Source organism: Musa acuminata, chromosome BXJ3-5, assembly GCF_036884655.1.
Source record: "Musa acuminata AAA Group cultivar baxijiao chromosome BXJ3-5, Cavendish_Baxijiao_AAA, whole genome shotgun sequence".
Taxonomy (NCBI): domain Eukaryota; kingdom Viridiplantae; phylum Streptophyta; class Magnoliopsida; order Zingiberales; family Musaceae; genus Musa; species Musa acuminata.
Genome location: NC_088353.1, coordinates 38,089,543 through 38,116,891, shown reverse-complemented (window position 1 = coordinate 38,116,891; position 27,349 = coordinate 38,089,543). Strand labels below are relative to the sequence as shown.

General features: G+C 38.8%; 2 protein-coding genes and 2 pseudogenes across 3 annotated transcripts in view; all 4 read left to right on the top strand.

Annotated features, from left to right (window-relative positions):
- Window positions 1–4,237: 4,237 nt before the first annotated feature.
- On the top strand, window positions 4,238–4,356 carry LOC135639270 (5S ribosomal RNA; annotated as a pseudogene).
- Window positions 4,357–4,706: 350 nt separating this feature from the next.
- Window positions 4,707–4,825, top strand: LOC135639257 (5S ribosomal RNA; annotated as a pseudogene).
- Window positions 4,826–8,171: 3,346 nt separating this feature from the next.
- Window positions 8,172–27,349, top strand: part of LOC135638980 (uncharacterized) — a 33,934-nt gene continuing 14,756 nt past the window's right edge. The window contains exons 1-5 of the mRNA XM_065152626.1: window positions 8,172–8,653; window positions 12,461–12,632; window positions 12,712–12,929; window positions 13,803–13,866; window positions 17,274–17,346. Of these exons, the coding sequence (XP_065008698.1) occupies window positions 8,273–8,653; window positions 12,461–12,632; window positions 12,712–12,929; window positions 13,803–13,866; window positions 17,274–17,346 (908 nt within the window). The 5' untranslated portion in view covers window positions 8,172–8,272. The remainder of the gene's footprint in view (window positions 8,654–12,460; window positions 12,633–12,711; window positions 12,930–13,802; window positions 13,867–17,273; window positions 17,347–27,349) is intronic.
- Window positions 22,718–25,698, top strand: LOC135637751 (uncharacterized). 2 transcript variants are annotated; one of them, XR_010496364.1, is made up of 3 exons: window positions 22,718–23,791; window positions 23,886–24,902; window positions 24,990–25,698. XR_010496364.1 is itself a non-coding variant. In XM_065150518.1 (2 exons), exons 1-2 carry the CDS (start codon window positions 23,206–23,208, stop codon window positions 24,332–24,334), a joined length of 1,035 nt encoding a protein of 344 aa, XP_065006590.1. In that variant the 5' UTR covers window positions 22,718–23,205; the 3' UTR covers window positions 24,335–25,698. The 2 variants fall into 2 exon arrangements, 1 of the variants encoding a protein (XP_065006590.1); XM_065150518.1 differs by having other exon boundaries at window positions 23,886–25,698.

The window sequence follows — 27,349 nt, the reverse complement described above, 5'->3', positions numbered from 1 at the left end:
ATTTAGGCTCTCAAACATCATAGTGTCATTATCAATACCTATCACATTCTTTATGGACTTTCCTCTGTCAAAAAATTATGCATATTGCTCCTCAAAGAGATCCATATCTATTACTTATCTAATTATTTGTCATAGTTAGAGCAATTTAGATATCTCCATTTCAATATTAGTCTTGTCTTCCTTTTTCTTCATATGGTTGTTTCTTTTGAGTATTGAGAAATCTACTCCAGAGCTGATTCAAAAAACCTGTTCTTGAAGCAGAATACCAAACAATGCTCAAATATGGAGGATGTTTTCTCCTTCCTCTCTTTTGTTCTTCTCTAATGAGGATTAATTATCATGTTGCAGCTTAGGATAAACTTATTTGAAGTTGGAACCCCCACAAAATGTGTTTCTGGAGTTTCTTATTAGATCGAGAACCTGTGAACTCTAAGATTAGTGTTTTCAATTATCAGAGATACTTCAAAGGTCTCTGAAATTTAAAAATATATTTCAACTTGCAGGATACATATTTTCTTATGGAGTTCATATTGTCAACTACAAGAAAATCTGCTTAAAGTTTTTTTTTTTTTTCAACTCTTAATAGTGAATTAACTATTTAGCTCTGAAATGTTCTTTTAATTTGACAAGTGGTCATTCTCGCATTAAAAGTCAAAGCTTTGATTCTCATTAACTAAAAGATCATATAGTCAGTAGCATTAGAAATCAATGCCAGCATGCAGGATACTTTCACATCATTGCATTCACAGAGAGTAATAAAATGTCAACGAGACTTCTACTTTAGATGCCATGGCTACAGGTGATTTTGGCTGTGAAAGTAAAAAAAAACATGGTTTGTGAATGCATCTCTAACTTTGAATATAGAAGTGGAAGCAACGTTAACTACTTATTTATGCAAAAGCAGTTTCTTTCAAATTTTCCTAAAGAATTCTGTGTCTACAAAATCAACCTAGTCATCAGCCTTTCATAGTTTTCGGAAAATCTCAATATTCACAAAATTTCCGCAGCTGAAGTATTCTGTTAGTTGTTGCCGAATTTAAAACTCGCACTTGGAGTTGTCTTTAAAGAATTGTAATCAAGGTTTACAATATCATCCGATATAATATGGTCCATTACGAATAGTATTTATCGGTTCCATAGCCGCAGACTAGGGTAAACTAGGTGGTACGTCCATTACAAAGCTTATATCACTCAAGATGCCTAGTACACTTGGTACAAGGCCCGTACCATCTGGTATAGGGTGGTAAACGTCATGCATTATACATTTTTCTTTTTCATCTTTTTTTTATTTTTTTAAATTTGGTAAGTACTGTATCGATACTCCATATGCCAATACGAGTCTTGAGCAATACAATAAATGAAATTGTGAACCTTGCTTCTAATGATAAGAGTTGATAGAAAAAACTCAAATGGTGACGAGGTCTTGGTTGACAATAAATAAATGTACACTGAAAGTAGAATCAAAATAACCCAATTAGAAAAATTGTATGACTAGGCACTTACAAATATGGAGGTGGTCAAACTTCAGAGCTTTAACATTCTGGGTAGTCGGATTCTGCATGAGTCGAAGTAGATACAGTTCCCCAAAGAAAAAAAAAAAAACACACAAATGTAGCTGACTTCTAGTGTCAGCTTTTATTTCTTTACTACCTTAGAAGGATGAAAGGGACCACATCAAGAGCTTCTTCTCTCAAAAGCAATAAAAGGGTCCCATTGCCAAATGGCAGACAAGTCATGTGACTGATCATTCTTCTTCAAAGACATGGCTGAGGTGGAGATCAACTGCCAATGGGCAGCCCGCAGACCACACCTATCCACTGCCACATTGAATTGGTGGACCAATCATCCCTTATTTGTGGTGCACCGCGAGTAGTCCTGCCCGTGACACCAGCTCTGAGGTTACCTACCATCAAGGTTGAGAAGAATTGAAAGGTGGTCCATCTAACGCTCCTGATAAACCAATATACTGGTCCCATAATAAGTGATAACTTTGCTTGAACGATGTTATTCCCCATGGCGACAACCATGTGATACCCCTCTTCATCAGCATTTAAGCACAAACTCCAACTGAGTTAGTAGCTGCTTGTCACCAATCCATTAAATACCAAGCATATTCAGATTGCAAATTAAATGCACATTCCCTGAGAGCATTCATGAGTTTTGATTGCTGGAAATGGCTCACAGTATATTTAGCTAGCAGCAGCAGGTTTTCTTCATTGTCATTGCGGGTCTCTTTAGAGAAAGCAAGATCCAGCTTTTCTCAATGTTTTTCTTGTTCTATTATCACCTGCGTTTAACAATGAACTGCACCTACAAATGTTTATCGTCTACAAAGTGTCCCTTCTTTAAAATGAATTCACTTAGATGCAAGTGTCAGCAAGCACATACCTTCTTCTCCGAGCAAGTGAGTTAGCGAGACATTCCAAGAGTAGATTTGGTTTAGTCAAAGGACGGAGAGATATTGACGACCCTCAGAGTCATCGAATTCTCCTTAAGCATGATCACCAGTGACAAAGATGTGCTGCCAGGATAGAATTTTTCATGCATTCTGCTAAAAAATCCGTGAAACCTTATGACTCACCAGTGTCAAAACTTATAATATCGACATTTTATTGTTTATTCAGACACCCACTCCACATCAATCTTGTTATTCTGCACATTATTGCATTTGATGAGGAGAGTATGTGTCCCTAAGCGATGGGGACGCTCTCCTCAATTTTTGACTTCCTAAAAAGAATCAACAGTAGTGAAGAATATAAGTCTGTTCAACTACTTCATCTTACGATAACTGCATGAAAAAGAACATTGGATATTGATAATATCTTTTGATGGTTCAAAATATAACCAGTTAGCACATAAATGTAGAACTGAGTTTAATTGCCGACCACTTAAACTAAGCATCCATGGACGGGGAAGCAACAGGGAGATTCCACAACTTTCCTCTAAAGACAGAAACAAAAAAACCAATGTATGGGAATACATGCAGATTGTGGTTAAGCCTTTGTCACTAACATTCACGGTATTATCGAGTATTTCCAAATGCACTCTTCCTTTTGGCAGGTAACTAAAGAGGTGCCTTCACATCATGTGTTCACAAAATTCCATCCCCAACTTAGCTCAAGAGCCTTCTCGAGAAGTTAGCATAAACTTAATGTTAGTTAAACAACAGACAAATTCAAAATGATGTCATAAATCAGTTACAAATCCTCTCACAACTAACAAAACATTACATAATGACCACAAGACATACATGTGTGATGTGACATTATAGTAACTTATCCAATTATCCTTCCACTTGTAGATTACAGGTAAGATATGGCATTGTTCAAAACCATCAAGATTTGGTCCTAAAAGTGGAAGCAGCACAATATCTTGTGGGAGAATCACAGTTTTTACTAAATCTTGACATTGCTGATAATATTGTTGCAATATAAAAAGTAACTGCTTATTTTGAGTACATATCAATTAAAGCATCGTTCAGAAAATTCTCACCATATAACCCTACTATGATGGTAACATGATAGCTCGCGAGAAATTTAGTGGCCAGGAGGACCCTTGTCAAAGTGATCTTATTTGTCGCTGGGCCATCTCTCAGAAAAGCCTTAGAGCTTCTTCCTATTCTCCATTCACGCCACAATATTTATTAAATTCATCCCATCAAAAACACACCTTACCAACTCCATTCGCCTCACCCTCAAATACGTATCTGTTAAACAACTCCGAAATCAGGACCCAAATCCAAATTATTTATCAAAACAAAAAATTGCATCACCTTGGCTCCAATGATAAAGCCAAAATTTTATAGGCCTGCCACATCTATGACATTCACTATATTTGTTACTTATGAAGGCGACGTCACATCAATATCATAAATTTAAAAAATAAAAAATTAATAATCATTTGCAAACGATATCTTCAAATAAAATTTTTAAATTCATCAAATCATAAATAGGATCAAAGTGAACCAACTTCAAATCTTTATATAACCGATCTGGAATTATCCTAAATCTATTTAAACCAATTAAACCTATTTGGTTTAATTAATTAGTGAGTTCAAATCAATAAAGAGAGAGTAAATTAGATTATGTCGTATAGTGCTAGTCCAACTCGGAGAGAGATTGCAATAGCGATTCCGAGATCGTTCGAGAATGCGCCGACGGTTTCGGGGCACGCAAGGGGCTCTCGTTGATGCGCCGATCGTGACGTGCACATAAGCGAGGGACAACATATGCAAAACACGTACGATTATACCAACACTACAACACCATATCCCATAAGAACTCCAAAGTTAAGGGTGCTTGAGTGAGAGTAGTACTAAGATGGGTGACCCCCTAGGCAATCCTCGTGGTGCACTTCTTTTTGTGCCCCGAGCGACAAAAGCCTCTCCTGTAGACCTCCGAGGCGATGGTTTTGGGGCTCGAAATTGCTATAACCGCTACACAGTCAGTCTCGTGGGGCTCGGAGAGAGCTTTCCTCACTGGGGTCGCAATAGCGATTCCGAGATTGTTCGAGAAAGTGCCGATGGTTTCAGCGTGCGCTTGCCGTGATCGATATGCAGTCGTTGGGTTGGGGCTCGGAGAGAGCTTGCAAGAGTGATTCTGAGATCCTTCAAGAAAGCGCTGATGGTTTCGCGGCGCGCAAGGGGCTCCGGTCATTGATGCGCCGGCCGTGACGTGCACATAAGCAAGGGATGACGCATAAAAAATGGGTGCGATTATCCCAGCACTAAAGCACTAGATCTCATCATAACTTCAAAGTTAAGCATACTTGGGCGAGAATAGTACTAGGATGGGTGACCCCTTAGGAAGTTCTCGTGTTACACTCCTTTTTACGCCCCGAGCTACGAAAGCCTCTCCCATAGACCTCCGAGGCGATGGTTTTGGGGTTCGGAATTTACCGTGACCGCTACGCTGTTAGCGCACTGGGGTCGAACCGGTGACGCGCGCAATGCACGCAGGCGGTTTCGCCTATCACATCGCAGGTCGTGACATGCAATAAGGTGACAGATGATGAACGCTGCACGGGTGCAATCATATTAGCACTAATGCATCAGATCCTATCAGAACTCCAAAGTTGAGCGTGCATGGGCGAGAGTAGTACTAAGATGGGGGACCGTACTTAATTATGCTAGACCACTAGCATAATCACATATATTACATGATAATAATCATATCAATATCATAAACTTAAATAAAGTAGAAAACCAATAATCATTTCTAAATGACACCTTCAAATAAAACTTCGATTAGGTTAAGTAGGTTTGAACTGATTAATTTGATATGGAATCACCCTAAATCGACTTGAACCGATCAAACCTATTTGATTTAGTTAATTAACAAGCTCAAATCAATAAAAGAAGAGAAAATTTAATTATTTTATATAATGCTAACCTAAACCGAGCAAACCCTCAAGAGTCTTAAATGGGTCATGTGAGTTGCACATGTCTATCCCAAGTAATAGGTTGGGCTGAGGTACAATAAGATAGATAGAGAAGCGACGATATATCTAATACTAATCACATAGCTAGGCAAGCCTAACTTTACCGACTAGGTTGAGCCTTACTCCCAAGTTAGGCTTAGCGTTACCACTAAACTAAATCATGCTTAGCTCGCATATTAGCTCATGCCTAGACACATAATTTGGGGTCGTGTCTGGCCACATGACCTAGATCATGCTTAGTCATATGGGTTGGGTTATACTTGTGCTAGATCATACATGACTATATAGGTTAAGTCATGCCTGACCACATAGGTTAGGTCATACCTTACCACATGGGTTGGGTCTTACATGACCACATGAGCTGAATCATACATTGTCATATGAGTTGGATCGTACATGATCATAGGAGTTGGGTCATGCTTATCCATATGTGTTGAATCGTACATGGTCATAAGGGTTGAGTCGACCCAGTCTAGTAGATCAATGTGACTTAGGTCAGACCCTAGTTAGATTCTTCTTTTCAAATTAGATTTAAAAATTTTAAATTAGAAAAGAGTAACTTAAATTCATAAATTAAAGAATATAAATTCATGATCTTATATTGAAAACTAATTAAATCATAAAAATTCATATATAATTCTTAAACATAGATATATCTAATTAAATAGATTAGAATTATTTTATTAATCTAAAAATAAAATTAAATCAATCTTAAAATTCGCTTAAGCTTGAGAGACCATTATAAGTCAAATAATCATTCTAACATCACAAATCAATTATCATTATTTATTAATCATAAAATTTTAAAATTAAAATATTATTATACATAATAAAATTAGAATAATCATAATATCAAAAATTAAAATTAATTAAAAAATAATAAAATATCATATCTCTCCTCGGGATCCTCTAATTGGGGAATCCTCTCCTCAATATTTCTATTATCAAGCTCAATTAAGAATAAGAACGTAGGAACCTCTTTGTATAGAATAAGATGAGCTCTCCCCTGAAAGGTAAATAATAATTTAATTTTTATTTTACTTTCACGTATAAAGATAGAAATATAATATTTATTGCTTATGGTTAACACACAAAAAAAAAATATAAACTATTTACTTTTTAAAAATCATATCACCCATTTGAAAATAAATCAATTAATAATTTAATTGATTGGTAAAATATCTAACTTATACACATAATTAAGAAAATTAATTTTAACCATTTCCTTAATCATACTATATAAATAAAAATTTAATAATTTAAATAAATAATATATTTATTTATAATAATTAATTTATATTAAGAGAGAAAATTATCGGTGACAAGATCAGCCAACTCCGGAATCAAAGCATTCCATAAAGCAAGGCTTCTTATGGGTACTACATCAAACAGGCAGTAAGTATAGTTTGGACTCTCTTACGTGCTGTGATTTGTAAATATATGAAAGAGAATCCATCTTTTTTACTCGACGAGATACCTGTGCTGTGATTTTACGGGTCAGTGGACCCCTTCGATTCGTTCCTATTTCTCATGGTAACTGAGCGGGAAAGAGAATAGGTGTCGTGGTTTATATATATATATATATCACAGCACAGGTATCTCGGACGAGTAAAAACTACATTGATGGTACTACTTAAAGCGATAATGGTACCATCTATGATGATGATAGTATTATCAAAGTTCAATAGTATAGTTTCGTTTTAAAAATTATAACCGATGGTAGTATCAAAGTTCAATATTATAGTTTCGATCAATATTTTGAAGTCGAACGAGTAATTTATGAGTCAAGATTTTGGTCAAGATTATCTTGGATATTTTGAGTTTGTATTAGGTTACAATAAAGCTCATTTACCGTGAAAGCTCGCACTAGTTGTTAGACTTAAAATTGGACTAGAATTGAATATTGAAAGGCGAAATACGTGGTTAAAGTTGTTCCGAGAGATGGTATCAACGGTATTATCTATGATGATGGTAATATTATCAAAGTTTAATAGTATAGTTTTATTTTAAAAATTATAATAGTATCATCAGTACTTCCAAGTCATTAAAATTTTTACTTTATTTTAAAAATCTTCTAGGGCTATAAATAACTTATTTGAGCTTGCCTAATAAAGTATCGATATCTAAGTTTACAAAGTGTTATAACTCTTTTTCTTTGAGTAGTTTTAAATTTCTTTCTTATCGAGTTAATTTGTGATATTAAGTGTACGACTCTATTTTAATATAATAAGTGAAAATATTTTTACATTTTTTTAAAAAAATATAAAGATAATTTATCTTTACCTATTAAAAAAAAACTAGTGGAAGTTGATGACCAGAGGAAAAAAAAAAAAAAGATTAAAAGAAGTATCATTTAAATTTCTTTCTTATCGAGTTGATTTGTGATACTAAGTGTACGAGACATGAGTCTATTGTCATGGAATAAGTGAAAATATTTTTAAGTTTAAAAAGAAGAAAATTATAAAGGTAATTTATCTTTACCTATTAAAAAAAAAATTAGTGGAAGCTGATGATAGAGGAAAAATAAATAGATATAGATAAAAAAATAAGTATCATTTACTCTTTTTAGCATTTATATTATCAAAAAATATTATATACAAATTAGGTATAGAGTATTTTGTGTAATTTGGGAGGCTACAGAGAAAATAATAAATAAGAAGTGGTAAACGGGATTAAAAATGAAAGATTTTGGATGTTCCTATTTAAAACCCTCGCTTCCCCAAAACCCTTCTCCTTCCCTTATCCATTTCCTTGCCTTCATCCTTACTTCCGACCATTCCAAGCAACCCCAGAAACGAAACGCGAACCGTGGAGGAAGAAGAGGAGGACACTAATGGCTCTTCTTCCGCTGTCCTCCGCGTCCCCTTTCTCCTACCGGTCGGCCTTCCCCTCCGCCCCCAGTACCCGGGCCTTTCCCGTCCTCAACGCCTTCCCGGCGACGGAGAGGAAATCCCGCAGAAAGAAGAAGAAATCGAGGCACGACGATCCCGATTCCCTGTCTTCTTCTTCTTCCGGTGGGTTGTCGGTGTCGACCGTGGAAAAGGGCCTGAGGTTCGCCTTCATGGAGGAGCTCATGTGGCGCGCCAGGAGCCGCGACCCGGCTGGCGTGGCGGACGTGATATACGACATGGTTGCCGCTGGGCTTAGCCCTGGGCCGCGTTCTTTCCATGGGCTCGTCGTCTCTCACACCCTTTCCGGTGACGAGGAGGGCGCGGTGCGTTTTCTTTTCTGCGCTTTGGATATTGTGTTGTTGAAGTCAAGAAAGCGACTCTTGGAGGCTGACATTATTCATGGAAGCAGTAATATTTGAAGAAACTATGCACGCCATAGTATTGTGATTGTAATTTAGTTGTTGTTAGAAATATGAATCTTGACTTATGATAATGAATTTGTCAACAAATTAATTGTGATCGACTAGTTTCACTTGAATACGATTAGTTCCATGTATATTATTTAACAAGGAAGCTAATCGAAGGAATATCTGGAAAAATGCAGATGGCCTGTAGGAGGCTAGGGCCTAATTTGGCTAGAATATGAGTCTAGGTATCATCTAACATTGATACTGTAGAAGAGCTAGATTGCCCCTTCCTAGTGATTGAGCATCATTTGCAATGTTGAAAAGATTAGGGCTAAATAAGTTCTCAAAGACAACTAAGGGTCTGAGAAATATAAATGAATGTTAAAGAATTGAACTTTGTATGGGAAAAAAGCAGTGATACCTATATCTTCATTGCATATTCGCATCCTTGTTTGTGAATCATCGATCATAAACTGCAGAAAGGAGAAAACAAGTAATTTATAAGGTACTAAAATGAAAAGGTAGGAAATAAGATAAACGCAATGCTGAATGGCCAAAGGCATATTTTTGTTGCAAGTAAATTCTTAAATTACAAGAATATATATATTTCTTTAAACAAGCCTAAAGCACTATATGGTCTTTAAACTAAACACATGTAAAATTGTTAAGTTACTTGAGGCAAATAAGATGGTGCTTGGCTATTGAGTACAAGCCAAAAGGAGAGAGGGCATGAAAAGAATAGTGGTAGGAGGATATTCTTCTCGTTCATTTCTTATGTATCAATTGCACATTAATGTATGAAATAATTTTCAAAGCTTAAAGATTGAGAATAATGGAAATCCATTGTACGACAGAGTACTAATGAGGACTAAGGAATCATGTTCCTATTTTATATTTCTCTCAAAGATAATGTGCAAGGAAATAGATATTAATCTAATATCTCAGTTCTCTTTATTAATAGTTATTGTCTAATCGTTGAATGCATTGACTTACCAGCACATCACAGTGTCTAATATTCTCGTTTTCTGATTTTGTGATTGATCTAAATCTTTACACTCTTCCCAATACTAGAACTCATGGCATTGTCAAGTGGTCAGCTAGGCAGCTTCGCCAGTGCTGGGGCAGTTAACAAGTCTCAAGATGCCTATGCTTGCTTAACCATCATATGTAAATTTATTATGAAAACCATGTTAGAAACTTTTGAACTATGGATAAATTCAAACTTTAACCTAAATGACTCAATGTTATTAGAGTTATTACCAACTTTTTTTGACATAATCCATAATCAAAGCATGTCTTCTAAGTTCAGTTTTCTCAATGAACAATTTGCTTGAAGTATTTACCCTGGAGCATTACGATGCTTAAAACATCATGTCTTTGTTTCTAAATTGATGTTCCCATGAGTTGTTTTTTACATTTTTAGATGCATCATATTATTTCATAGTCAACGTCTGATGTGTGTCATTTTGGGGTATCAGAGAATTTCTCACTTGAATCGAATCCCATGAAAAGCTCTGCGTGGGTTGCATGACACGACAATAATAAAACCTCCACCACCATTGTATTTATCTCTCTCCCAATTGAATTTTATCTTCTCTACTTGGTTCATTTATCAGTTATCACACATCTTTGCCCTAGATCTACTTATTATTAGCTTTGTAAGGATTGAAGATTGAAACTATACCGGGCTTTGCCTACTGGAAGTCGCTATTTGATATTGGATTGTAACATATAAATCATTTGATGTCATAGTTGAGATCGTTTGAGCATATCACTTAACAATTTTGGTTCAACCTTATTTTGCATGTGGCAGCTACTATATACAACTTCAATTGTATATTGAGAAATCACACAGTGCTAGGATCCACTTCCAAAATTAGGATTCTTTCCATATTATTGTCTAACCACATTCTACTCCTGATCCAATTATGAAGACCATCCAAGCCTCTAACTCTTATCTCCAATCAGACGTTACATTTAATCAGCGATTTCAATAGGCGCTTGGGCGAGGCGAGGCCCGAGCACCTCGCTTCATTTCCAGGCGGCGCGCTTCAAAGAGGTGCTGCCTGGGCGCTCGCCCGAGCCTAGGTGTCGGGCGCTTTGGGCGAGCGCCTGAGTTAAACCAGGCGATCGAACCGGTATTTTAGGTCTGGTTCGATCTCCGGTGCTTTAGTTGGTTCAATCGAACCAACTAAAGCACCGATATCAGCCTTCCTCTCGCGACTTCACAACCCTAACCTTGCTTGCCGCTCCCGCTCCTACTGTTGCTGCTTGTTGCTACCGCTACCGTTGCCACTGTCGCTGCTCCCGCTCCAACTATCGCTGCTCGCTGCCCGCTGTCACCGCTCCTGCTACCGCTGCCGCTGTCGCTACTCGCTGCTGCCGCTGCTACTGTCGTTGCTCCCGCTACCGCTGCTCGCTACTACCGCTGCCGCTGCCATTGTCGTCGCTCGCTGCTCCCGCTTCTGCTGCTCGCTGCTACCGTTGCCGCTGCTTGTTGCTACCGCTGCCGCTGCCACTGTCGCTGCTGTCGCGACCGTTGCTACTGCTGTCGCTGCTCTCAGTCAGCAGCGTCGGTCTTCCTCTTACTCACACTCTTCTCACTTCAATAGTATACTATTAACAGTATATTGCTAACTGTATACTAGTAACAATATTTTTATTTATTAGATTAATAATATATTATTTTAATTTTAATGCTGTTAATTTTTATTTATTTGAAATTATTGTTATTGTTTTGAATTTTGAGACTTTTTGTTAATGTGATATTGTGATTTTGCAAGATTTTCTTAATTTAATATCATATTTTTATTTAAATAATTATATTTATTAATTATATTATATATTTTTATATTTTAGCCCCTTGCTTCGTTCGGACATTTTTGGACCTTGACGCATTTTTGCACTTAACGCTTTTTAAATCACTGCTTTTAATCCAATTAGAAAAATCATCTAAAACTTAAAATCCAAATTACAAAAAAACCCTATTTAAATCAACTAAAACTTCTCAAGTATAACAACTCCTGATGATGAAGCAGGCTACCACTACACCACACTAATCTCACACATCCTATCTAGATCATAAGAACTAATCAGATTTTTAGTGGCATTATTCCTGGCATCCCATGTTCCTGTAGATCCTCAAAATTATACTCTGGTATTGCTCTGTTACCCCCTGATACGATTTAATTCATATATCTAAAGAACTATCCAAAATTAGGATTCATATTATTGTCTACATTCTACTGTTAATCCGATTTTGCAAAATTAGGATTCATATTAGTGGCATTATTCCTGGCATTCAGACCCTATTCCTAATCCAATTGGGAAAACCATCCAAAAGTTGAAATATAAATTACAAAAATACCTTTAATCAAATCAACTTCAAATCTGGATACAATACTAGCAGTTTACATAATATCTTATTTCATAGTCTGCATCCAACATGGGATGGCTGGAGGTAATACATTGCCATCATAATATTTTGTTCAGTGTCTGGGATCTGATAATTAGTCAGAGTCAACTTTCGAACCTAGATATTGACTATATTATTCTCTTTCTCCAGTTAGATTGCCACTTAATTCATCATTTTCTTGTTTTTTTCCATGTTTGCAAGATAAACCACGAAATCTATAGAGTATAGTAATTTGTCTCTTATTGTTTTTCTGTTGTGTTCTCATTTGACAACACTCTCATACTGGATATATATTGCATACTATGCAGATGCAGTCATTGAGAAGAGAATTAAGTGCCGGCCTACGCCCTCTGCATGAAACTTTTATTGCTTTGATTCGTTTGTTTGGCTCTAGAGGTCATGCAACCAGGGGCTTGGAAATTCTGGGTGCAATGGAAAAATTGAAGTTTGATATCCAGAAGGCTTGGCTAGTCCTTGTTGGTAGGATACTTATCTGTTGGTTAGATCTAGAGATTCATTTACCTCAGAGTTCTCTAAGAATATTTCTGTTTGAATTTAGAGGAGCTAGTCCATAATCACCATTTGGAAGATGCCAATACTGTATTTTTGAAAGGAGCTAAAGGAGGTTTGCGAGCCACCGATGAACTTTATGATCTTTTAATTAAAGAAGACTGCAAAGCTGGAGATCATTCTAATGCTTTGACCATTGCATATGAGATGGAGGCTGCAGGAAGAATGGCTACCACATTTCATTTCAACTGTCTCCTTAGTGTACAGGTAGTGTTTGAGTATTTTATAATGTTGACATAAATTTCAAAAACTCAACAAAAAATATCATTATTACAAAAATGTTGATAACATGCTTGTGTGTAATTTTGTCTTTTGTGTGCCTTACTGTAGCAAGATATAAAAGTTGTATAATTTTATCAGTCAACATAAAGCTTTGTGCCACAAGAGGTCTAACTCCCTCATGTTTCTTTTTACCTTTTGGAGCTTAAGGTGTATCTTGCTTATTTGTTTATTTCTTTTTAAGCTTCAGGGAATTGAAATTTTTGCTAAATTTTTTTTTGCCACTAATTTTTCTTCTTGAGATTGGTATTGAAGATTTGCTACTGTTCTAGGCTTTAATTAGAGAATAATTTGTTATGAATGGATCATGTAACAAAAATGCAGCAAAAATGTTGATGTCAAAAATAACTTTGGTACTTATCTGCAGAATCTTAAAGGTCAACATTCATGTTTGTTTAGGCAATGTTTTAAGATTTCTGACAAATGTAAAGCACAACCCTTCTTTATCTGACCGCGAACTGTCTTTGCAAGAATACGGCATTATGCACATTCAGGTAGATTTCTATGTCTGATTAACACAGGATTCTCTCTCAAGTCTTGGAACACAATACCAATCAGTAGACGAAATGGATTTTTAGGTATAGACTTCTTGGTGCAGATTGCTTGCATTACAGTTAAAAATAGGAGGGATTTCTTGCTTGGATTAGTTACAGTTTATTGCTCCATTTTTTGTTGGAGAATATACTCTTTCTTTATAACACAAAACTTATATCCACTGCATGGAAATTCTAGTTCCTTTTTACTGGTTGTTCATAGACATGCTTCCTGATCTACAGTTTACTTCTTGGCATCATGGTGCAGGCAAATTGTGGAATTCCAGAAATAGCTTTTGCAACATTTGAGAACATGGAGTATGGGGGTGAAGGTATATATCTTACACAGAGGTTATTGCAGTTATTTTATTCTTCATGATGTTCTTTTATTATTATATTACTTGATTAATTGATGATTATGCAAACTAGAGATGTTCAATTGCATTTGGTTGTTTATTGTAAAAATTCTTTGATTTAAGTCGTATGTCTGATGACAGATCAAACAACTCAGCTGCTTGGCACTGCTAGTAAATTATCTGTTAACAATCTTACAAACTTTATGGATTAAGGTCATGCGAATAATCATTATCTTTGCTAGTATTTCTTTTTTTGTATTCATATCTATCTATGCAATCAGAAAGAAGTTATGTTTCTTGTATGATCATGTTATTTCTCATGGAGCTGCTATATGGCGTCATTTATTAACTTACTGTGAAATCCTTTGCTCCTTAATGGTGAAATAGAGTTGCTTATATAGTTATATGGTTTGATCATGTTACTTGATTGTTTATGTGTTGTGCCAAGTGCCAACCACTGGCATAATATATATTTTATCATGCTGTGCTTGTGGATTGCCTAATTTGACTCGAAGGCATGTCAGAAAAGCAGACATATATTCTGAACTGTTCCATGCTTTTTTTTCTTGGATCATCAACATTGACATAATCTATAAATTACTTGTGTGGTTTTGTTGTGATTGCTGCAGCTCATACCCATGTGCTTGACATGCACTGCACGAATCATAACATGCATAGATAGTCCATGTACAACATTCATGTCTTGCAGGTCTTCACTCTCCTAACCAATCATAGCACAATTTAGATTGATAAGAGGTTTTCTATTACAGTATAGAAGGTTTGAATGTCTATGACCAAAATGTTGTCCAGAATAAGAGTTAAACCTGGCTACTTTTACATGTGTTAATATTTTGAATCTGGTTACTGCCTGGAGAATGAAAAAGCATTTAATCTTGCTGGAGGTTTTCATGGAATAGAAGAATTTTCACGGAACCTCCTTGGAAGCAGATTGCATGGTTGTGAAAGCGACAAGAAATCCGATTGGGTGGAAGATCAATGTACCTGGAAGGAAGCTAGGAGCCCTGACCACTTGTGTTTTGATTAAACAATTGACTTTCTTAGCTATTTCTTTCTTTCTTTCTTAGTTTCTTTCATCGTTTGCAGTCATTTCATTCTCGAGTGAAATAAATCTATAACCCTGCCTATCTTTGCCTCAGCGAAGGTACTTACCTCATGATGCTTTGTATCCAATATTAGGTGCAAGGCATTTGGTTGGAAGATCAACAACATTTTATGTGATTTTGTGCATTTTAGTGTTTAGGAACTAGAATGCGCTCTTTTGGCAATATGCTAATTACTCATTAATTGATCCTGAATTGCACTCTTTTGACTGTGGTTATTGCAGTTTGTTATGAATTGATCCTGAAATGACTTTTTTGTGTTCTGAGATGATTCTGGTTATTGCCTCAGTGAAATGACTGTTTTCACTTTTATGTTCTGTGACCTAGCAATTGGGATCAATAATTCTGTCTTTTAATCACATTGGCTAGGTTAGATTTTGTTGACTCCATTTTTTTCCTATTAGATACATTGGCAATAAATAACAGATAAGTAGATATTCAGCTTTAGCACATTATCTTCAATCATGTTCTCTTTCCATCAAAAGTGCCTTGTCATTGAAAGTGATTGGGATTGGCCAACTCGCTTCCTAGAATACTGGCTGAGAATACTGCTCTAAACCAGTGATTGCAAAAGGCGCTCGGGCGCTCGCCTAGGCGCTCTGGCGAGGCGAGGCGAGGCCCGAGCGCCTCGCTAATGTCCCAGGCGGCGCGCTTCAATCAGGCGCCGCCTGGGCGCTCGCCCGAGCCCAGGCGCTGGGCGCTTCGGGCGAGCGCCTGGGTAAACCGAACCAGAATTTTAGGTCTGGTTCGGTCCTGGTTCGGTTGTTAGTTGGTTCAATCGAACCAACTAAACCGATATAACCCCAACCCTAACCTGCTGCCGCTGCCGATCCCGATCGCGATCTCGTCGCTCGCTGTCGCTGCTCGCCGCTGTCGCTGCTCACGCCTCCCGCGAGCCTTCCCGCTGCTCGTGCCTCCCGCGAGCCCTCTCGCTGCTCGCGCCTCCTGCGAGCCCTCCCGCTGCTCGCGCCTCCCGCGAGCCCTCTCGCCTTCTGCGAGCCCTCCCGCGAGCCTTCCCGCTGCTCGCGCCTCCCTCGAGGCCTCCCGCTGCTCGCGCCTTCCGCTCCCTTTCCCTTTCCCGCTGCCGCTGCTGCTGCCGCCTCTCGCCGCTGCTGCTGCTGCCGCTGCCGCCGCTCACCGCTGCCGCTGCCGTCGCTGCTGCTGCCGCTCGCCGCCGCTGCTGCCGTCGCTCGCCGCCGCTGCTTCCTCGTTTCTTCGTCAGCAGATTTATACTGTTAATGTGATTATATTTATTAATTATATTATATATTTTTATATTTTTTATTTAAAATTTTAAATAATTATATTTATTAATTATATTTTATATTTTTATATTTTAGCGCCTCGCTTCGCTCGGGCGAGCGCCTGGGCGAGCGCCTAGCGCCTCGGGCGTTTTTGGACCTTGGCGCCTTTTGGCGCCTAGCGCTTTTTAAATCACTGCTCTAAACAAACTACTTAGGTGTGGTAAAGACAAGAACATTGAAATGTTTCTGTATCTCTTTGTGAAAGCAAAGAGGATATAGTGTGCAGATAGGAACTAAACTTACTAATTGACAGTAAAAAAATCAAGAATATAGTTACCAAGCAATGGTATATAAATGTGCACTGAGGAACAGTCTGAGGCACATATCTATGTCGAAGGGGTTGGAATTATAGCTAGCATAGGAAAAATTTTGTAGCAAAAGCAAGGGTGGTTACTTTGAAATGCTGACATCATAATAATGCATAAGGTAGACTAAGATAGCTAGAAAATTGGGCTCAACAGTTGTGATTCTGTAGGAACTCGATAAATGCTTGTTGCCATTTTGTTTCAATCCTTGCCATGCATTAGTTGTTATTCCCACTGAATGAATTAGGTTCTAAAGTACCTCCTGAAGTTGGCCTTGTTTCCAACTGAAATCAGGATTGCTTGACCAAAAGCAACAAACTATATAAATACCACTGATAAATGTTCTGGAGATTATGTACTTTCTACACTTCTATTTTGTTGTAATCCTCTTTGGTGTTCTGCTTGTGTTTTTTTTTTTTTAATTTTAAAGTTGTATATGCAATTTCTATGTAGTTTGATTTTACTTTTTTTTATTAGTGGCAAAGCTGAAACTGCTACTCTATTTTTCTACTTTGATCATGAACCAGTTCTGTTTTATTATTAGATACTTTGGCTGTTATATGTCAATGATTTTGTAGTATATCTAAGTAATCATGCTTTGATGAATTGGTAACCGAACTGCTTCTGCAACTGATTACTGCATCATCTTATAGATTACATGAAACCTGATACCGAGACATATAACTGGGTAATCCAGGCATATACAAGGGCAGAGTCCTATGACAGGTAAAACCTTCTGCTTAAGCATTTATATATGTTATTATTACTGGCCTCTTCCTCTTTTGTTTTATTTAATTATTTTTTTTGTGATTTGCAATCAAGTTTATGACAACTGAAGTCAGTGTATCAATGGTTACATCTATTAAATTCTTCTTAAGGACCTTTTTAAAATCATTACCTAATGTCCACTATGTTTACTGTCTGTCTTTCTTCCTCTCTCTGTTAAACAAATAACATCTCATGCCCAAATTTACTATATCGCTTACCATGAAGAATGCTCTGTACGATCTAACTATGAATTATTGGCCAACATGCCAAACAAGATAGAGGATTTTAATCACTTCTTCTTAGAATATAAACTCAATAAATTCCAAGAACAAGAAAAACTCAAGAGGGATAAGGGTGTATTCAGTCAAACACAATACTCATATTAACCATGGTTGTCATACAAAGGAAACAAGATTTTAAATCTTTATTGCAATGCTAATATCAACACAATACTCGTGCTATACTTTTTCCCTTATTTGTTAAATTCCATCTGTCATTCTTTCAGCATTTTCAGAATAAAACAAAATACCTTTCACCAAATTGAAATATTGACAATATTATTATGCCACCAGTATTTCCAGAATTAAAGAGTTCACTAAATTAAGAATGCTCATTCTTTTCTGGTCAGACCACTGTTATGCTTCCTCACTGCATCGAACAGGAGAATTAGCAAAGGGAACTGCAGAAAGAAGGATGCATTTATGCTTTTGTCAGAATGCCAACAGGGAGGTGCAGCCACTACAAGATATGGTGCCGAAGTTCACTAACATCATCATATTAGGTTGTGCCTGGAGAAGATAAACAAGCTCGCTCACAAAGCGAAGGGCATATATATTTGGACTACTGCAATTGGGCTCTTTTAGGTCATTCTTCGGTCTGCTTGAAAAAAAATGCATTGTATACCAGGGTTTTCAATTTCGATGTGCACCGCTTGGTACATATCGGTTTGAGAGGATACCGGCACGCGAACCGCCCTCTATTGAGCTGTCACGAATGATCGTCGCGCACTCGCAACAACTTCGTTCAACGAATCGTTCGTCGCTTTTGCATGCTTGTACAGAGACATGGCAGTCTGTTTTGCTTTGGTTTTGTGTGTTTTGCTTATAAAAATACATGTTCGAACATGTTGCACTACTATAGTGCGACTGCTCACCGCGCTGGGCCAAAAAGCCCCAAAATGGCTTCGTTTTCGAGTGCCACGGGTTGTTTTCTACAGCCCGCTGCAGTGCCCAAAACGTTAGCCATCTCAGCAACTTGGAACCCCCCGGGGGGCACAGGGTTGGATGGGGCTTCGGTATATTGTCGGGCGTTGAAAAACTCTTCATAAGTTTGCATGTTAACTTGACGGGAACTTACCTTCGTGCCCGATACTCGGTGAGTAGTTGTTTGTGGACTGACAACTGTTCGTTCTACCTTCTAAAGTCCTTGTTTTCCTCCTTCCTCTCTTTTCTCCTATGAACACAAGAGCACTGAATATGGGATATTCTTGAAGCGAGCTTGGAGGAATTCTACCATGGCCAATGAAGGCTTCTTGGGGTAGAGAGCTCGCAAGGAGAAGCTGAATCCCAGATCGACAAAGTTGAGGCCCTAGTCGATCGACTGTTAGACGACACCAAAGACTCCGTGCAACATCTGCAGGAAGTCGTGGCAGAACTCATTTTCAGGGTGACTATGCTCACAAGGGCACTGAATGCGGGAGGAAGCAATACCCGCGTTGCACCGCCACAAAACTTGAGGGCACCCGAGCCACATTGTTATGGAGGTGCAAGAGATGCTAAAGAGCTCGAGAATTTCCTGTTTGACATGGAACAATACTTTCGAGCTATAAGGTCTGATTCGGAAAATACTAAAGTTTTTGTAGCAACCATGTATCTGAACGGAGATGTAAAACTTTAGTGGCGAACCCGTTGGGAGGAGATCGAATAAGGTCGATGTCGAGTGGACACATGGGAGGGACTTGAAGCGGGAGTTGAGAACACAGTTCCTACCGGAGAACACAGAGTTCGTCGCAAGAAGGAAGTTGAGACAACTCCGCCAAAGTACTTCTATTCGAGATTATGTGAAGCAATTTTCTGCACTAATACTGGACATACAGGACATGTCCAAAAAGGATAAATTGTTTAGTTTCCTCGATGGTCTGAAGCCATGGGCTCAACAAGAACTGCATCGAAGGAATGTCACCGATGTGATCGGGGCAATTCTGACTGCAGAAAGGCTCACCGACTTTGTTTCCTCTGAAAAATTAGGAAAAAGGAAACAAGCTTCAGGAAATTGCCCTCCAAAATATTCTCTAGGGAAGGAGCCCGGGGGCGAGCAAAGGAAGAACTCCCACAAAGGGCCAAGCTCAAAAGGCAAGGCCCCAAAACCTGGTGGATGCTTCTTGTGCGAAGGGCCGCACATGGTGAGAGATTGCCCACAGAAATAGGCACTCAATGCTTTAACAACTTATATCCATCCCCTCAGATCGGACAAGGGCAAAGTTGTCGCTCTTAGTTCGAGTAGTTCAGAATCCAACAGCGACGATGAGGAGTCGTAAGGACCCCGGATGAGAGCAATGCGTTTGTTGAACGCTATGCGGGGTCAAGTGGGGGAGAACATGAAGGCAAGGCTACAAAAAGCAGGAAGTAGCGAGCTGATGTACGTAGACATTAAGCTCAATGGCCAAACGAACCGTGCAATGGTGGATACGGGCGCTACCCACAACTTTATTGTCGATCGAGAAGCAAAGCGACTTGGGCTGATATTGGAGAAGAACCAAAGTCGAATGAAGGCGGTGAACTCGGAGGCCAAGCGAATCTCCGGGTTGGCAAAGGGAGTTCCCATCAAGATCGGAACATGGAGCGGGAGCACGAACATGATGGCGGTGCCATTGGACGACTTCCAAGTGATTCTTGGAATAGAGTTTATGCACGCGACGAAGTTGGTGCCAATGCCGTTCCTAAACTCCCTATGCATGATGTGTGGTGACGACCCCTGTGTGGTTCCCGTCTCTCGGAGAGGAACCAAGGACCCCCTACAGATATCGACATTACAATTGAAGAAAGGGGTACGAAAATGTGAATTAACATTCGTGGCTGCTATGAAGCTAGAGCCACTTGACGAGAAGGCAATTCATGAACCTGCTATGGTGGCGAACGTCCTGAAGGAGTTCACAGACGTTATGCCACCCGAGTTGCCGAAGACTTTGCCACCACGTAGAGGCGTGGATCATCACATCAAGTTGGAGCCAGGAGTTAAGCCTCCAGCGAGACCACCCTACCGCATGCCCCCTCCAGAGTTGGCAGAGCTCAGAAAGCAGTTAGGTGAACTACTAAGCAATGGTCTCATCCGCAGTTCTAAAGCACCATTCGGAGCTCCAGTTCTCTTCCAAAAGAAACAAGATAGGAGCCTCCGACTATGCTTCACTTATCGAGTCCTCAATAAAGTGACGGTGAAGAACAAGTATCCCATCCTGCTCATCGTGGACTTGTTCGACCAATTGAGCAAAGCCAAGTATTTTTTCAAACTTGACCTCCGGTCGGGGTACTGGCAGGTGCGTATTGCTGAAGGCGACGAAGCGAAGACTACCTGCGTGACTAGGTATGGAGCGTTTGAGTTCTTGGTGATGCCTTTCGGCTTAATCAACGTTCTAACCACGTTCTCCATCTTATGAACCAACTATTCAAGGAGTATTTGGATAAGTTTGTGGTTGTCTACTTGGACGATATCGTCGTCTACAGCCAAACGCTCAAGGAGCATGTCCAGCACCTTCGGATAATTTTCAAGGTTCGCAAGGAGAACACTTTGCTCGTGAAAAGGGAGAAGTGCTACTTTGCTTAAACGAAGATATTATTTTTGGGATTTTGAATTGGTGATGATTCCATTCGGATGGACAAATCAAAGCTGCAAGCTTTTGCGGAATGACGAACTCCAAAGAAGGTGCAAGAGTTAAGATCTTTCATTGGTTTCGTCAACTACTTCCGGCGCTTCATAGCGGGGTATTCGAAGCGTGCAACTCCACTGATGGAGTTGCTGAAGGAGCCAGTGATTTAAAAAGCGCTAGGCGCCAAGGTCCAAAAATGCTCGAGGCGCTAGGCGCTTGCCCGAGCGAAGCGAGGCGCTAAAATATAAAAATATATAATATAATTAATAAATATAATTATTTAAAAGTTTAAATAAAAATATGCTATTAAATTAAGAAAATCTAAGATACAAAATCACAATGTCACATTAACAAAAAGTTTTAAAATTCAAAACAATAAAATTTTACATCAAAGTCATTCATCATAATCAATATTATCGTCATATTCACACAAATCATCTTCATTGAATTCGTCTTGTTCCTCTTGTCCTTCGATTCCTTCCTCTTCATCAAGATATGTTTCATTCAGTGATTGCAAAAGGCGCTCGGGCGCTCGCCTAGGCGCTCGGGCGAGGCGAGGCGAGGCCCGAGCGCCTCGCTAATGTCCCAGGCGGCGCGCTTCAAACAGGCGCCGCCTGGGCGCTCGCCCGAGCCCAGGCGCTGGGCGCTCGCCCGAGCCCAGGCGCTGGGCGCTTCGGGCGAGCGCCTGGGTAAACCAAGGCGACCGAACCAGAATTTTAGGTCTGGTTCGGTCCTGGTTCGGTTATTAGTTGGTTCAATCGAACCAACTAAACCGATATAACCCTAACCCTAACCCTAACCCTAACCCAACACTAACCTGCTGCCGCTGCCGCTCTCGATCCCGATCGCGATCTCGTCGCTCGCTGCCGCTGCTCCCGCTGCCGTTGCTCGTCGGTGTCGCTGCTCACGCCTCTCGCGAGCCTTCCCGCTGCTCGCGCCTCCCGCAAGCCCTCTCGCTGCTCGCGCCTCCTGCGAGCCCTTCCGCTGCTCGCGCCTCCCGCGAGCCCTCTCGCCTCCTGTGAGCCCTCCCGCGAGCATTCCCGCTGCTCGCGCCTCCCTCGAGGCCTCCCGCTGCTCGCGCCTTCCTCTCCCTTTCCCTTTCCCGCTGCCGCTGCCGTCGCTCGCCGCTGCTGCTGCCGCCGCTCGCCGCTGCTGCCGCCGTCGCTCGCCGCCGCCGCCGCCGTCGCTCGCCGCCGCCGCCGCTCGCCGCTGCCGCCGCCGCCGCTCGCCGCCGCCGCCGCTCGCCGCCGCCGCCGCCGCCGCTCGCCGCCGCCGCCGCTCGCCGTCGCCGCCGCCGCCGCTCGCCGCTGCTGCCGCCGCCGCTCGCCGTCGCCGCCGCCGCCGCTCGCCGCTGCTGCCGCCGCCGCTCGCCGCTGCCGCCGCCGCTCGTCGCTGCTGCTGCCACTCGCCGCTGCTTCCTCCTTTCTTCATCAGGCTCACTATACTCTTAATATTAAGTTTATTTGAATTTTAAAATGATTAATTTTCTGTTAATAGATTAATAATATATTATTTTGATTTTAATGTTATTAATTTTTATTTATTTGAAATTATTGTTAGGTTTCAACATAAATGGCAAGTGCAGAAAGCAACTCAATAGAGTCTCCAATGGTATCAAAAAAAGATCCTGCGTGGAAGTATAATTATTTGAAGGATCCGAAAGATCCTAATGCAGTGACTTGCATATTCTGCGATAAGACTACCAGAGGTGGTATTTTTCGTGCAAAACAACATCTAGTAGGAAATTTCAAGAATGCAGCAGCTTGCAAAAAATGTCCACCTGAGGTAAAAGAAGAGTTGCTGAATTATATGAATGAAAAGAAGACACAAAAGAATGAATCTTATGGGAATTTACCAGAAGGCAATGTTGAACATATCAGAGATGAAGAAAAGATTATTCTACGAGTATTAACCCAAGTGAAAAAAGAGTATACGACAAAAAGGGAAAAGAAGTTATGAGTACTAAAAAAGGTAGAAAAGGACCGATGGATCTATATATGCTTCAAGGATCCCAGAAACAACAAGGGCAAGCAGAAGGCTCAAAATTGAGACAAACAAATATAAGTGATGCTTGTGATAAAGAAATAAGAGGAAGAACAATTCAGCACATTGCTCGCTTCTTCTATCAGGCTGGTCTTCCCCTTAGTACAACTCGTTTAGACAGTTTTAAGGATATGATTGAAGCTATTGGAAGATATGGTGCAGGATTAAATCCTCCAAGTTATTATGAGATGCGAGTTCCATTGCTGCAAAAAGAGTTGAATTATACAGATGACTTACTAAAGGGTCATAAAGAATCATGGGCAACACATGGTTGCTCTATTATGTCAGATGTTTGGACTGACAGGAGGCGCAGGAGTATAATTAATTTTATGGTTAATTGTTCTTTAGGGACTATGTTTGTGAAGTCAATAGATGCTTCATCTTTTGTAAAATCTGGAGACAAGATATATGATTTACTTGACAATTTCGTGGAAGAAATTGGAGAAGAAAATATCGTTCAAATCATAACCGACAATGGAAGCAACTATGTTTTAGCTGGTAATATTCATCTTTTGATTTTGTTAATTATTTTATCTTCAATTAAGTGTGTTAAACTCTTAAGTCTTATCATTTTTGTTATCCTTTGTCTCAGGTAAATTGCTTGAATCAAAAAGACAACACTTGTATTGGACTCCATGTGCAGCACATTGTATTGATTTAATGTTGGAAGATATTGGAAAGATCTTAGAAATCAAGAAAACCTTAGAAAGGGCAATTTTTGTTGTTGGATTTCTTTATAATCACATTGGGGCTTTGAATATGATGAGAGAATTTACAGGGAATAAAGAATTAGTGAGACATGGTGTTACCCGATTTGTTACTTCATTCTTGACATTACAGAGCGTGCATCGTCAAAAACATACTCTGAGAAATATGTTTACCTCTGAGAAATGGGTGACAAGCAAATGGGCAAAAGAAGCAAAAGAAGCAAAAGGCAAGAGGGCTGCTGATATCATCTTAATGCCATCCTTTTTGGAATCATATAGTTTATATATTAAAGGTAATGGGCCCTCTTGTTCGAGTCCTTCGATTGGTGGATAATGAAAATAAGCCTGCAATGGGATATATTTATGAGGCTATGGATAGAGCAAAGGAGACGATTAAAAGATCTTTTAATGAAAATGAAGAAAAATATGAGAAAATTTTTACAATCATTGACGAAAGATGGAATTGTCAACTTCATCGTCCCTTACATGCAGCAGGATATTATTTGAACCCTGAATTCTTTTATAAGATTAAATCTGTTGGATTTGATGCAGAAGTTTTGGGTGGGTTATATCAGTGTGTTGCAAGATTAGTTCCCAGCATTGAGGTTCAAGATAAGATTATTCATGAATTATCTTTATATAAAAATGCTGAAGGTCTTTTTGGAATTCCAATTGCCGTTCGATCCAGGGCAACTACCTCTCCAGGTATTAATAATTTGATATAATTAATTTCATATATATTATGTTACTATGTTATTGCTAATAATAACATAAATTTTGCAGCTGAATGGTGGAGTCTATTTGGAAATTCCACCCCGAACTTACAGAAATTTGCTGTCAAAGTACTTAGTTTGACATGTAGTGCTTCGGGTTGTGAGCGAAACTGGAGTGTCTTTGAGCATGTAAGTATTACTAAATATTTTTATTTTAATTAATTTATTTATTTAGATATATGTATTAATATATTTTTAAATTATATGACATGACAGATTCACTCGAAGAGAAGAAATCGGTTAGAACATCAACGATTGCACGATCTTGTTTACATAAAGTATAATCAAGCCTTGAAGACTCGTCATGATTTGAAAAATAGATTTGATTCAATCTCATTGCAAGATATTGATGATTCAAATGAGTGGTTAGTAGGAGAAATGAGTGCTAACTTGCAAGATGCTGAAGACGAGCTTGTATTTGAAGATGATAGATTGACGTGGGGAGATGTGGCAAGAGCTTCAGGTGCTGGAGAATTACAAACATATACAAGACAGATGTCAAAGAGAAAATTGAGTGCAAAAGCATCAAGCTCGGCTCCTGCTATTGTTGAAGACATAGAAAATGAAACATATCTTGATGAAGAGGAAGGAATCGAAGAACAAGAGGAAGAAGACGAATTCAATGAAGATGATTTGTGTGAAAATGACGATAATATTGATTATGATGAATGACTTTGATATAAAATGTTAATGTTTTGAATTTTGAAACTTTTTGTTAATGTGACATTGTGATTTTGTATCTTAGATTTTCTTAATTTAATAGCATATTTTTATTTAAAATTTTAAATAATTATATTTATTAATTATATTATATATTTTTATATTTTAGCGTCTCGCTTCGCTCGGGCGAGCGCCTGGGCGAGCGCCTAGCGCCTCGGGCGTTTTTGGACCTTGGCGCCTTTCGGCGCCTAGCGCTTTTTAAATCACTGGTTTCATTCTCTATGTCTTCAACAATAGCAGGAGCCGAGCTTGATGCTTTTGCACTCATTTTTCTCTTTGACATCTGTCTTGTATATGTTTGTAATTCTCTAGCACCTGAAGCTCTTGCCACATCTCCCCATGTCAATCTATCATCTTCAAATACAAGCTCGTCTTCAGCATCTTGCAAGTTAGCACCCATTTCTCCTACTAACCACTCATTTGAATCATCAATATCTTGCAATGAGATTAAATCAAATCTATTTTTCAAATCATGACGAGTCTTCAAGGCTTGATTATACTTTATGTAAACAAGATCGTGCAATCGTTGATGTTCTAACCGATTTCTTCTCTTCGAGTGAATCTGTTATGTCATATAATTTAAAAATATATTAATACATATATCTAAATAAATAAATAAATAAATTAAAACAAAAATATTTAGGAATACTTACATGCTCAAAGACACTCCAGTTTCGCTCACAACCCGAAGTACTACATGTCAAACTAAGTACTTTGATAACAAATTTCTGTAAGTTCGAGGTGGAATTTCCAAATAGACTCCACCATTCAGCTGCAAAATTTATGTTATTATTAGCAATAACATAGTAACATAATATATATGAAATTAATTATATCAAATTATTAATACCTGGAGGCGTAGTTGTCCTGGATCGAACGACAATTGGAATTCCAAAAAGACCTTCAGCATTTTTATATAAAGATAATTCATGAATAATCTTATCTTGAACCTCAAGGCTGGGAATTAATCTTGCAACGCACTGATATAACCCACCCAAAACTTCTGTATCAAATCCAACAGATTTAATCTTATAAAAGAATTCAGGGTTCAAATAATATTCTGCTGCATGTAAGGGACGATGAAGTTGACAATTCCATCTTTCGTCAATGATTGTAAAAAATTTCTCATATTTTTCTTCATTTTCATTAAAAGATCTTTTAATCGTCTCCTTTGCTTTATCCATAGCCTCATAAATATATCTCATTGCAGGCTTATTTTCATTATCCACCAATCGAAAGGACTCGAACAAGAGGGCCCATTACCTTTAATATATAAACTACATGATTCCAAAATGATGGCATTAAGATGATATCAGTAGCCCTCTTGCCTTTTGCTTCTTTTGCCCATTTGCTTGTCACCCATTTCTCAGAGGTAAACATATTTCTCAGAGTATGTTTTTGACGATGCACGCTCTGTAATGTCAAGAATGAAGTAGCAAATCGGGTGACACCGTGTCTCACTAATTCTTTATTCCCTGTAAATTCTTTCATCATATTCAAAGCTCCAATGTGATTATAAAGAAATCCAACAATAAAAATTACCCTTTCTAAGGTTTTCTTGATTTCTAAGATCTTTTCAATATCCTCCAACATTAAATCAACACAATGTGCTGCACATGGAGTCCAATACAAGTGTTGTCTTTTTGATTCAAGCAATTTACCTGAGACAAAAGATAACAAAAATGATAAGACTTAAGAGTTTAACACACTTAATTGAAGATAAAATAATTAACAAAATCAAAAGATGAATATTACCAACTAAAACATAGTTGCTTCCATTGTCGGTTATGATTTGAACGATATTTTGTTCTCCAATTTCTTCCATGAAATTGTCAAGTAAATAATATATCTTGTCT

Excerpts from the sequence above, each read along its gene's own strand:
- LOC135637751 (XM_065150518.1), top strand. The coding sequence starts at position 23,206 with ATGAGTACTAAAAAAGGTAGAAAAGGACCGATGGATCTATATATGCTT. Across the intron at positions 23,792-23,885 it reads AAGCAACTATGTTTTAGCTG|GTAAATTGCTTGAATCAAAA; the intron begins GTAATATTCATC and ends CCTTTGTCTCAG.